At 37.4% G+C, this 13,277-nt stretch overlaps 1 protein-coding gene across 5 annotated transcripts; it reads left to right on the top strand.

Moving 5' to 3' along the window:
• The first annotated feature begins 313 nt into the window (after positions 1-313).
• nfascb (neurofascin homolog (chicken) b) lies at positions 314-12,990 on the top strand. Of its 5 annotated transcripts, none has more exons than XM_043224013.1 (28): positions 314-563; positions 2,529-2,595; positions 3,295-3,415; positions 3,520-3,625; positions 3,805-3,995; positions 4,082-4,204; positions 4,341-4,511; positions 4,784-4,895; positions 5,025-5,209; positions 5,942-6,073; positions 6,153-6,296; positions 6,395-6,506; positions 6,665-6,828; positions 7,042-7,189; positions 7,296-7,420; positions 7,498-7,599; positions 7,691-7,903; positions 8,671-8,747; positions 8,854-9,079; positions 9,150-9,265; positions 9,346-9,556; positions 9,636-9,758; positions 10,485-10,658; positions 10,740-10,871; positions 10,967-11,033; positions 11,317-11,328; positions 11,970-12,005; positions 12,104-12,990. In XM_043224013.1, the coding sequence occupies exons 3-28, from the start codon at positions 3,328-3,330 to the stop codon at positions 12,333-12,335; spliced, it is 3,522 nt and encodes a 1,173-aa protein (XP_043079948.1). In that variant the 5' UTR covers positions 314-563; positions 2,529-2,595; positions 3,295-3,327; the 3' UTR covers positions 12,336-12,990. The 5 variants fall into 5 exon arrangements, with proteins under 5 accessions (XP_043079948.1, XP_043079947.1, XP_043079949.1 ...); XM_043224012.1 differs by lacking the exon at positions 314-563 and adding an exon at positions 2,249-2,434; XM_043224014.1 differs by lacking the exons at positions 314-563; positions 11,317-11,328 and adding an exon at positions 2,249-2,434.
• Positions 12,991-13,277: the final 287 nt, after the last annotated feature.

The following is a 13,277-nucleotide window of genomic DNA, read 5'->3' on the forward strand; positions in this document are numbered from 1 at the left end:
ACCCATGAAGTTTAGACAAGTTTATAAATAATGGGAGAACAGGGGAAATGCCACTGCATTAGGACATTTTAAATGTCATGGGCTTGATTTTTAAAACAAAACAAAAACCTATGGATGTTCTCTAGCCTGACTATAAAGATGAAAATCATTACCATACATTGTGACAAATTATGTCAGTGTGACCATTTCCTATAAATATAAATATAGAGTCTCTAATCATGGTGATTTTAGTGATGTTTTCCATTCTTAAATGAACCAAACATAGTCATTGCTCATGTGACTAGCGGTGACTGGGACATCAGTCAAGAGCACCGTTTGTTATTTTGGACAGTTGTGCAAATTTGTCCCTCCGCGAAGTTATTTTTCTTCAACCTCTGCTTGAAACCGCAAACTACTTGGATTTGTCATCACAGGATTTTTTGACACACTGTGGTGGTTCAGGAGACAAAACATGGGCAAAGGGTGCAATAATGATGCCTTTGTAAATTGAAAACAGACACTGAAAACAGACACAGGGTCTTCCATTTGCACTGAACGCTGAAACCACAGAAATAACAACTTGGGTAAGTTACATATATGGTTTATTTATTTACATTTTCTAAATGTTATATAGTGTGTGTATTTATATATATATATATATATATATATATATATATATATATATATATATATATATATATATATATATATATTTATAAGTTAAGTATCTAGCGTATTTATATCTGTAAATAGCATATTTATTTCCGGTAGGCTATTGCTATTCGAGTTCCATCATTACTGGCTGTAAAACAGTGTGAGGTCACTGTTGGTTAAACAATGTATGTTTCATTATAATGTCGTCCTTCTTTCTGACTAGAGCTGAGAGTTGTGAGTCAGCTGCTTCATCTGAATTACCCTTGTCATTTAACACAGCGTCAACAAAACAGACACATATGAACTGAGTTAGATACTGTTATTAGTTATAAACATAAATAATTGCGCTTGGGAAGAAACGGCTGACTGCGCAGTGAGTTTACATTCATCCTTTTTTGCTTGTTTGGACCACTTGCTAACTGTGAAATCATTTTAAACTGAGTTTGGCCATTTACGACCTTTACGAGTGTAATCAGATAATAAAATCAAACCTTTTAAATGGTACCAAACCACTAATCGCTAATCAGTATATGAAAACAAAGTTCTGTTTATGTTTAGCATCTCATGACTGGTTAACCAGCAGATGTTCTTCCCAACAAGCTGTAGTGCCACTTTAAGGCCGAACTGATAAAACCCTCAGAGTTATTCTGTCTGAACAGAACCAGCTTACTGTGTCCGATCGAACAGAGGTTTCATTGTCCCGTCTCTGGAGGAAGCGGTTCATTCAGGCTCGTGTCCTGCTCTGTACAGTTTGGTGCATGGCACTGCAGCGCTGCTGATGTCACTCGCACCCCTGAGCACACTGAAGCGCTGAGGAGCGAGCATTAGATCATGCGTGTGTCTCTCTTCACTAAGTGAGCTGACTCAAGAACTTTTTTTGTTCTTTCATCGTATTAGCTCATCTGTGGAGTGTACAGTAAGACCGAGCTGGCATATTGTACTTTATGCGTCCCTGGATGCCTGAGCCGATGTGGGCTGGGAATGTGTTTCAGTGCTTGAGATCCTGTTTCCACCCACATCTCCTCTCCTGAGTCAAGCTCTGCCCTCTTGGACGTTGTTGTGACAAGGAGTACATTCACCTGTTACTGTTCTCAACCACGATTGTTTATGTGAACTACGTTTAAAGCTTTATGCGTGCAGCTGCGGTGTATATTTAAAGTAAGCAGCAGAGTAGGCTGCCAGTTTATTAAAGCTGATTGAAATCTCTTTTAGATGCAGCCACGAGTCGCATGACCGCATTTCAATTATCACCGTGAAACAAACATTTCATTCATTATGAGTTCGCTTAGTTTTTCACGAACAAACAATGAGACCCACGCATTGATGTCATAATCAAAAAGAATGCTAAATATCTTTCAGCTGAGTTTGGCTATTTATATGGCCTATTTAAATATGGCATGATAATTAGTAAAAGGTCAGATAATAAAATAAAGACTTTTACAATAAACCTTTGCCACTAGTCAATAATTAACATAATATTTAGCTTTTTTAGACACCATCTGTAAGTATACTGAGAGAGAGAGAGAGAGAGAGAGAGAGAGAGAGAGAGAGAGAGAGAGAGAGAGAGAGATGGAGGGGGTGGGACTTCATTCATGGTTCATGGGTAGAGTGGGCAAATGGATGAAGACAATGAAAAGAGGGAGTCAGTTGGAGAGGTATACATTACAGAAGACATCTGCTTGGATTGACATTGCTTTGGACCTATTTTACATGGAACAAAAATGACATTTTTGGAAAATGGGCCAACGATGACATTAATATTAGCATAATGAGGAAACAAACAGCAGAGCTGATATAAAAGGTAACAATCTCCAGATGGTGTACTTGACAAATGTGATATTCGTGTAATATATCGATATTTGTGTTATACATAGTTCGTTTGTTTTTTATTTTAGCACGGTGAAATGAGCTGCTGACACGAATAAAGAAGTTTTGTGAATCCTGGATACTCCAGTTCAGTTGGTATGCTAGTTTGTGTACTGATTATACACGTTATTGTTTTCTCACTTTAGGAAACTTATGAAGTAGATAATAAAATAATGCCATTTTACAAATACCTATGCATTATGTATTCGCATATGTATGTCGTATTAAATTATTCATGCGGAGAAGGGTAAATATTTCCCTGTTTTGTTTATTTATTTATTTATTTTTTTGGTCTTTATATCTTTATATTTTAACTGATGTTTCTTTAAAGATATTAATATTCAACATATACGCATAATGTAAAATACAGCGGCTTTCACGTTTTAAAATGTTGAAATAGATGCGTTTGTGCTTGTGAACGTAACGCTGTCATTGACGCAGTAGGATTACGCACAGCTGTACGGAGGTGCGTAAATGCAAATAGCTCTGTTGTGGGCAGCCAATCACAGTTGCGTAAAGCGGAAGAGGGCGTGGTTTACAATAATACAGCCAGGCTCTGAATACAACAAGCGATTCATTTGCATATGGCATAGTCTTTATTTGTCTTTAGCAGCGAGCGTTTTCATGAATTACCATTAACTTCTACACAACTAACACAAAACAAAACAAAGTAAAGCATTAATAATTATAAAAGCAGATTAGTTAGGAGTTCAATGCTAGCATGTGCAGGACAATATTTTGTACAGCATTTTATAGTTATGTTAGTGCTGGTGTTAGAACTTTCTCTGTTTTTAGGCCACAATAAGCCAGAGGCTGTACACAGCAGAGATGAGAGCTCTGAAGTGTTGGAGGATTCCTGCCATACTTACTATCCTACAGCAAGCATGGATTTTAGCCATGGAAATTCCTCCTGATGGTGAGGAACTGATGTTTGGAACGTGGCCACAGAGTTCATTGTTTATTCTCATGCGTTGAATTAATTTAAAATCATATTTTTATGTGTACTGTACATCCCCACAGTCAGGCAGCCTCCAATGATCTTTAAAGAGAGTCCTCAAGACTACATAGTAGATCCAGTTGACCCTATTATAGTGGAGTGTGAAGCAACGGGGAATCCACCTCCAGTGTAAGTATCCAACAAGCTCAACACATTGTAATATATAATTATAAATGTTAAATCCTCATTGAACTAAATTGATTACTTGCATCAACCTTTTTTGACCTATCCTTCCCCATTTGTTTGGTTATGTAAAGTGCTAAAATATTGATTGATCACAGTGTAAAATGTACGACTAATGCACGCAGCTTCACATGGACACGTGACGGAGTGTACCTGAATGTGGCTCGAGACCCTCAGGTCAGCATGAGGTGGCGTTCTGGCACATTAGAGATTTTCTTCTGGGGTCGTCCTGATGACTACGAGGGTGTCTATCAGTGCACGGCGACTAATGAGTTTGGCTCTGCTTTGTCCAGTTACATTAATCTGCGTGTCTCCAGTAAGGCCTCACGCAGCATCCAATCGTTAATACACAGCAGTAGCGTTTGGTAAATAGTTTTTTGAACATGTCATTTCCGTGATCAGAGTCCCGTACGTGGTTGAAGGAGTATCTGGAGCCAGTCTCAGTGGTGGTTGGACTTCCTCTCATCCTTCCCTGCAATCCTCCTGTAGGTCCTCCAAAACCTGACACTTACTGGCTGAACAGCAGTAAGTCTCCAACTCCTGTATTTCTGATATGAAGATAAAAGGATCTACGGTCGTTTCGGAAGCATTCATTTAATACTTAAATAAACCGTCAAATATACTGGCTATGATTGTATCCAATTTCATCTTTATTCCATAGCCATGGCACCAATCCGTCAAGACCGTCGAGTATCGAAGGCTGAAAATGGAGATCTGTACTTCTCCAGTATCGTAGCAGAAGATGCTCTTACAAACTATGTGTGTGTCGCACGCTTCCCCTTCACAAACACCATCCAGCAGAAACCACCGCTCATTCTGCAGGTGCTTACAGGTCTGTATGATCAGTTTTCATTCTGCTTTTGGTTTATTCTTTAAGCAAATCCGGTTTAATATCTCCCCGTGCCTATGTCTGTGTGTGTTTAGTTTGAGGAAGAGCCCTGAATTAAACCATCTAACAGTCTAACTCCATGGTGAGTTAGGACTCTTTTTTTTATGCTGCTTTATTGCAAACACTCAACAGACTGATCCACTAACTAGTCACCTCTGCTTTGGCTAGGTTTGAATAGTGTGAAGTTTTCTATCAAATTTGTGTTATCTATGTAGCTCGCATGGCAGCCCATACAGCACCCAAGTTTCTGAAACCCAAAGGAACCGCAAGCACAACCATTGCGATGCTGGGTGAAGAGCTTATTTTGGAGTGTTTTGCTGCTGGAGTGTGAGTTTTAAAATCATTTTGATTACGTATGTGTTTTCTTAGACCCGTTGAATGAATGTTTTGATTATTTGCTTAGCTTTCTGTGGAACCTGCTTTAAACTAATTAGTAAATCTCTCTCTTTTTTGTAGTCCAACTCCCTTCATCAAATGGACTAAAGATTGGGATGAGATGTCCATGACAGGAAAGAAGTTGGAAAATTTTAATAAGACACTTAGAATAAAGAACGTCTCCATGGATGATGGAGGAGACTACATCTGCAGCGCTTCAAACAGGATGGGCAGCCTGGACCACGTCATCACTGTCAGGGTCAAATGTAGAATACTTTATTACTTTATATCTACTGTTCATAGTGTGACTATGTGGATTCACCCAAAAATATAAACTCATTATTTGTTCATCTTTTTTATATAACTCTAATACAGAATTTAAAGAAAATATGCAATGCTTTTCCATACAATTCCAGTTAATGCTTCAAAGTGGCGAGAACACATCATAAAAACACCTTAACAGCTTTATATTAAATGTATATGTTGTGTGATGAATAGACCAACGTTTTTGTCTATTCACTAAAAATATTAGGATTTAAAAATCAAATTTGTCACCATCTCACCTCATCACATCATCTTGGACATTTAAAACATCACAAACCTAAGTGACATTACACCTGGTTCCATATTCATAGTACTGTTCAAAAGTCTGAGGCCTGTATAATTGTAAAATATTTTAAAGGAAGTTTGTAATGCTCAGTAAGGCTACAAATTTTTTTAACAAAAGCAGTAATAATATGAAATGTTCTTGCAATTTGAATTAACGTTCTATTTGCACATATATTGTTTTTAAGTATATATATTTTTGATGGTAAAGATAAATCTTCAATGTTACATGATCCTTCAGAAATCATTAAAATATGACCATAAAAAACACCTCTATAATCATCTGTACACATAAGCATTGTGGAACAATGTGAAGATGAATAAATAATGAATAGTTAATGAACGACAAAATCGAAATCACTATCTTTCTTAAATTCTCTTTCCATCTGCAGCGGTTCCATTCTGGGTGGAGAAGCCTGAGAGTCTGGTTTTGTCTCGTGATGATAGCGGTAGTATAGTGTGTAGAGCTGATGGCATTCCTCGACCCCAGATACAGTGGCTGGTTAATGGAGAGCCAATCAGTGGTGAGAAAAAAAACAGCTTCATATACAACCAGGTCCTCTGCTAAGCTTTTTAATGCTCATTTTTCTGTGTTTATTTTAGATGCTCCTAAGAGTCCAGGCAGACAGGTTTCAGGAGACACACTGACGTTCAGGGCTGTGGTTCCAGACAGCGCTGCTGTGTTCCAGTGCAATGCTTCAAACCAGTACGGCTATATCATGGCAAACGCTTTCTTGGCTGTAATGGGTAAGAGCTAAAAAAAAAGCTGGATTGAAAGTTGTAGAATTTACATGCACCTTTAGCTTTGATGAGTAATTGGAACTTTATTACTGTGTTGTCGGCAGATATGAGACCTCGCCTGTTAGGTCCCAAAGATGAACTCATTAAAACAACTGAAGGCAATAACACTCATCTAGACTGCCCATATTTTGGGTCCCCGAAACCTGACCTGCGTTGGTAAATATATTGTTATTCTTATCATTTTAAAATTGTCATTAATACACGCATAAAAACAGGAAATATGTCTATTGTGGTGGTGTGAATAAACAAAACAAGTAATTGCATAAAAGATTTCAAAAGTGTAAACAGCAAAGTTTCCAATCAATGTTGTAAAGGTCAAAAGGAGGACTAGGTACCTTAGAGGGAGGTCGTCATAGGATTCTTCCAAATGGTACATTGGAAATCACAAATACAAAGCTACAAGATCAGGGAAGCTATGTGTGTGTGGCAAGCAACGTCATTGGACGAGACGAGAAGGACGTCCAGCTAGAGGTCAAAGGTCAGTATTTATTCTTTGAAATTTCTACCTAATGACATATGTGCATATTTTTATTCAATATGCACATGTCATCAAAATAAGCAGGCAATAAGAAAATACAAACATTTTGCTTTATAGATTCTTGATTCCATTATGCTTGTAAATGTTTTATTATGTCATAATAACCCAAGCTGACCTGATTGTTTAAAGGCTAAACGTGTTTTTATTTCATAGAGCCCATTAAAATCGTCCGTGTCCCACACAATACTGTAGTCATAAGAGGAAGCCTGGCTCGCTTTGATTGTAAGATTAAATTTGACCCGACTCTGGAAGTCACCGTTACTTGGCTTAAAGACAAGAAGTTCTTGATCTTAGGAAGGAGGTAAATTCAGCAAATTGTTACATCTGGCTTTGACCACATGTCATTAATTATCCTAGTGGTTTACTGCAGTAAAAGCTCCTGTATTTGACTGCTTTGTGTCTTACAGGATGACAAAGGATGAGGATTCTCTGAGCATTGCTGATGTGTACAGAAGAGATGAAGGCATCTACTCCTGCAGGGTGAAAAGTGAACTGGAGGAGGTCATAGCTTCAGCCAAACTCACTGTGATGGGTACCAGCATACACAGTCTTTATACATGTATGCAGTATAAGCATGAGAATATTGTTCATGTATACTTTTGCTTTTAGATCGTCCAGATCCTCCCAGCGACCTAGAGATATCAGACCCGTCAGAGAGGAGCGTTAGACTCACCTGGGTACCAGGACTGAGCAACCACAGCCCCATTAAAGGTACGAAAATACACACATCCACACAAACGTAGATGCAAACAAAAATAATCTAGCCTTTCAATGGCATAATTCTGAATTAATTCTCTTTTAGAGTACCTGGTTCAATATACCGAAGATCTTCTTGCAGACTATTGGCTGCTGCCAAGCGGCTGGAAGAACCTGTCCAGCTACCCCGGGAACCTAAACTCTGTCGTATTACAGCTGACACCATTTGTAGAGTACAGATTCCGGGTCATCGCTGTAAACGGTATAGGTCCCAGTAAACCCAGCTGGGCATCTGAATACTACCAGACAGGAGGAGCAGGTAGGCCCTTATTCTTTTCAGTTCTGTTCTATTTTCGTTCAATTTTATTCTAACTTGAAAACTACAAATTCTATTTACACCAAGGACGACAACTTTAATGATAATGATAAAGGTATAGTTTTAAAAATTGTTCAAAATGTAAAAATAGAAGCAAAGTCATAACTGCACAGAGGAACAATATTGTTGGAATTTATTTTAGAATGATGAATGATAAAAACATTAATAGCCGATCCATCTGATTTTAAAGAGCTTGAAGATTTAAAGAGGCAGAGAAAAAACTGCAGCATATGCTTATAATAAACAGAATGTTATCATACATTGGCATGGACACATATATAGTTATTGACATAGCTATCGATATTGGTGTAAATATGCCATTATTGCGAAATATTAGGTGTATAGGTGTTTTCTCTGTTTAATATAATGTGGAAAATTAAATAAATAAATAAAGCTGAATTTTCAGCATCATTACTCCAGTCTCGAGAGTTACAATTATCCTTAAAAAATATTATTATCATTGTTGTGCTGCTTAATATTTTTGTAGAAACCGTGATAAATGTTTTCAAGATACAAGATACTACATTTGATAGAACAGCATGTATTTAAAATAGAAGTCTTTATTAATATTATGAATGTTTTTTACTTTTGATAAATTGAATGCATCCTTGCTGAACAACTGCGTCAATTTCTTAAAACAATTTGAATGGCATATTATGTTATATTATAGTATAATATAGTATATATTGAGTCACGTTGTGTGTCCTTAGTGCCTGATGCCATCCCAAGAAACATCCAAGGAATGGGAAGTGGAGTGTTCAGAAATAACATGGAGATCAGCTGGGAGGTGATGTACTGTTGATCGATGAATGTCAGTTATTGTAGTCAAAGATACCGACCGCGATGCATATGATTTATATTATATTAAATATATTATATTGTTGTGTGTGAAGCCACTGGAGTACAGAGAATGGAATGGGCCGAAACTGGGCTACATGGTTTGGTGGAGACGAAGGGATTCAAGGGAGGAGTGGAAGAACTACACAACATACTGGTGGTGTAGCTACATCATATATGACACAGACACCTTCACACCCTACGAGATTAAAGTTCAGGCCGTCAACTTCTTCGGCTATGGCCCAGAATCCCCTGTTATGATCGGCTACTCCGGGGAGGACCGTAAGTTGACATTTACTTCATTAACCCTAAAGAGATGTGAGTCAGTCGCTCATACTGGGTTCTCTAACAGGTCCTGTTGCCGCTCCATCTGACCTGAGAGTGTCGGACATCGAGAGCTCAACGCTGACGGTCCATTGGGAACCAGTGTCACGAGCTGACATCATGGGTGAAATAAAGGAGTACAAAGTATGTCTTCTTAGATGTTCAGTTCAGTGGCATGCAGTAAATGATATGGGCTGCTGATGGAGCTGTGGTTGGTTTCTCAGGTTTATTATTGGAGAGAGAGCAGTCGTCTGCCCTGGCACGTTGTGAGCAGGAGGATTAAGACCAAGAGTTTTAAAGCTAATGGACCTCGTCTGTCTGGGACTCTGACTGGTCTTGTCCCGTACAGTAACTACAGGATTTATATTGTAGTGGCCAATAATCGCTATGAGGGTCCGCCCAGCAACACCATTGAGTTTCAGACACCCGAAGGAGGTAATAAACTGTTCACTTAACATTATAACACATCAAATACATGCTCGACTTCTTACATTCATCTTCCTTTCCACTCTAGTGCCCTCGATTCCCAGATCGTTTAGAATAATGCACCGACACTATGACACTATTTACCTGGACTGGGAAGAGCCTGCAGAACCCAATGGCATTCTGACCGGATATATTCTCAAATATCAGACTTGTAAGTGCACATACGTTTTGTACAAGAATTAGAGGCACAAATTCTGTTGTTTTCTTTGTTTTGTTTTTTGTCTGACACCCAAAAAGTCAAAAGTAATACTGTGAAATCTTATTACAATTTTAAAATGTTTTTATTATAGTTTTAATTGAATCGTTTTTTATTGAATAATTATTATTTCAAAAAGTTATTTATTCCTGTGATGGCAAATCTGAATATTTAGCATCGTCTTTAGTGTCACATGATTCTTCAGAAATTATTCTAATGTGCTGATTTGATGCTCAAAAATATATATTGTTTTAATATGAATCAATGTTGAAAACTGTTTTGCTGCTTAATAGTTTTTTTGGACATAGTGTTACCTTTTTCATTTTTGTTGATGAATAGAAAGTTCAAAATACAGCAGATATTTAAAATGGAAATCTTTTGTAGCTTAATAATTTTGTCACATAATCTTGTTCACCAACATATATGTTTATTATTTTTAAATTACTGACTACATATAAACCACTATAATATAAACTATTCTCTATTTAGTTAGTCAGTGAACTATTTTTGCTTAAATTTCCCCCAAATACTGTTACCTATAATTATTTCACTAGATTTTTAATGTTAACTTATTATTTTTTTTGTAATCATTCATATATATCTTTTTTTATCACTAGAAAATGACATGACTAAATGACCACACAAAGGATTCTTAGCGTTACAATCCTAATGTCTTTGTAGTGAACATCACTCTGAGTGACAGAATCCAGGTTGAATACATTCCTCCGAACATCACCTACTTCTCCCTGCGGCGATTTGACCGCTACACTCGATACAAGTTCTCACTGGCAGCACAAACCGAGCTTGGAGTCGGGGAGGCGTTCACAGAGGAATCACCCCATTTTACAACTGAGGGTAAGGTGTCTTCTTTTACGGTCATTGTTCGGTTCACGTGATTCCTAACATGTCTGCGTGATTGGCTGTGTGCATGAACAGAACATACCCGAGATCAAGTGGACATTGTGACGCAGGGCTGGTTCATTGGCTTAATGTGTGCCATCGCTCTCCTCGTTCTTATCATGCTCATAGTCTTTTTCATCAAGCGGAGCCGAGGTGGAAAGTACCCAGGTGCGATCGAATTTGAGACAAGTTACGTGTAATTATTATACATTAATATGTAATATATGTGGCAAAACGTTTTGTTTGTTTGATTGTTTTATAAGTGCGGGACAAGAGGGACTTTGCAATGGAGCCACTGGATGATAGAGAGAATGGAACGTTTGATTACAGGTGACTTTGTTTGATTTAAAAAATGTTCAAAGTTTATTTACTACAGACACATTTTGTTTTCAGTGATGCACTTACATAAAAACAGCATGCGAGGATAAAAAAAATTCATCAGTCCTGTCATTTACATCATAACATAATCGCATTAGCACGGGTTTATTTGGATGTATGTACTGTATACCACAATAATGATTCATTTTTTATCACTCCATCCATCACATATTTCTCACTTTGTTTATTCCTCCTTTATTTTTGTTTTATGTCTTTTGCGAATGGGCCACCGAAGGTCTCTTGAGAGGTATGAAACATGTCATTTTTAAGTGTTGACCTTTTTTTTGTGGTTGTTTAATTGAATGACCATATATTTTTACTACAGTACATGGGAATGCACTACAAGTATTCCAGTCCAATTTAATTGTTTTCACATTACTGTTTAGTGGTTTTGGAAATTCATATTTTTATTAATTCAATTGTTCCAAAGTGATAATATCTTTAATAATAATAATTGGAAGAGATCAATTTCAAATAATTGCTGTTCTTTTGAACTTTCTGATCATTAAAGAATGGATCATAGTTTCAACTAAATTACACAGTAAATATTAAGTGTTTTTAAGCAGAAAAATAGCATAGGAGAATTATTTCTGAAGGATCATGTGACGCTGAAGACACCACAGGAATAAATACATTTTTGAAATATATGCAAATAGAAAAATATAATAGAAAATGATTGAATAGAAATGTTTGTGATAGTATTTTATAGTGTTAATGTTTTAAATGAAGCCTTGGTTAGCATTAAAAAACTTTCAAAAGCATTAAAAAAATTACTAACCACAAACCTTTGAACGGTAGTGTATTTTTATATGTTTTATGTTTTGTATGTAATGTTTATTGTTTCTTCTTTACATTGTATTAATTGTGACTTCTTGGCTTCTATATCAGGATAACACGAGTTTCCACAATGCCCTATACCAGACGGTACGCATGTCTTCAAGCTTTGTTATGTGCGTTGTTTGCAATAATGAAGACGATCTTCCCTGTAAAATTAGTCTCAAATGAATCCTTTTTCCCCTCAGTGAGGAAGAAAGTCGCCAGGGACGCAGTCAGGGTGCGATCCAGCACATCGACAGGAGAACGAACAGTGACGACAGCCTCATGGAGTACGGTGAGGGCGAGGAGATCGAGTTTAACGAGGACGGCTCTTTCATCGGCGAGTACACAGGCGTCAATAAGAGGAACATGGACAAGAGCCCGTACCACGACAGCTCTGAGCCTACGTCTCCGGTCGCCATCTACTCGTTTGCTTAGAGCTCGTGGTGGGAGGCCCACAGTGTCCCACTGAACCAACTTTACACAGACCTCAAAAACACACAAACACAAGATTATGATCCGATCCAGCCGGACGGGCTGCGAGCGAGAGGTGTAGAGTAGTGTAAACTGGTGTTTCCGGGGTTTACAGTAAAAGTACCAATCAGTGTTTTTCAAATCCACAAATCATGTGAGAGGAAGCCAAGAAGAGATGCCTTGATGTGTTTATCATGTTGATAAGAAGACTGAAAAGAAAACGGCTTGATTCGCTGAACAGACTCGTGCTCATTTTATAAAATAACCTTCAGGATCATTTCACACAGATTTACTTACACGGGCAAAGGAAGAGATGTTGAGCATCAAGAACACCACTGTGCTTTGTCGATTAATCAGTGTTTGATCTTAATGATAGTTGCTACTAATTCGTGTATATTTTATTTTTCAGTAGCACCATTTTTACTTGTATTTTTGTGTGTTTGCTGTACTGTAGGTCACATTAATGGGCTACAAACCATTTATTCTCACACGGAATACAATCTAACTGCTTATTATAGTATGATGTACATGATGTTTTTTTTAGGCCTATGTTTTTTTGAGTCTGTTAAGAGTACTATCATAAATGTAGTGCTTCGGTTATTAAAATGCATCAAGAGAATTAATGTCTTTGTTATGCGCTTTACTTCAGTTATGACAGTTCACGGTGACCAGGATCTCCAAAAAGAACAAAAACACCATTTAAATGCACCGTAAAAGTATGAATATTCACTGGATCTTCCAACTCTTCTGAAGTCATGTTACACGTTTGTTTGAGGAGCAGGTCGAAATGTACGATCTTGTAAAATTACGTGAGAGTAAGAAAACGATCTGTGTTTTCATATTTGTGTGAACTGTTAGTTTACGAGCCCATTATGAGGCTGTTATGCCAAAAGTCTCCATTAGAGG

This window comes from Puntigrus tetrazona, chromosome 23 (genome assembly GCF_018831695.1).
Source record: "Puntigrus tetrazona isolate hp1 chromosome 23, ASM1883169v1, whole genome shotgun sequence".
In the NCBI taxonomy this organism is placed as follows: domain Eukaryota; kingdom Metazoa; phylum Chordata; class Actinopteri; order Cypriniformes; family Cyprinidae; genus Puntigrus; species Puntigrus tetrazona.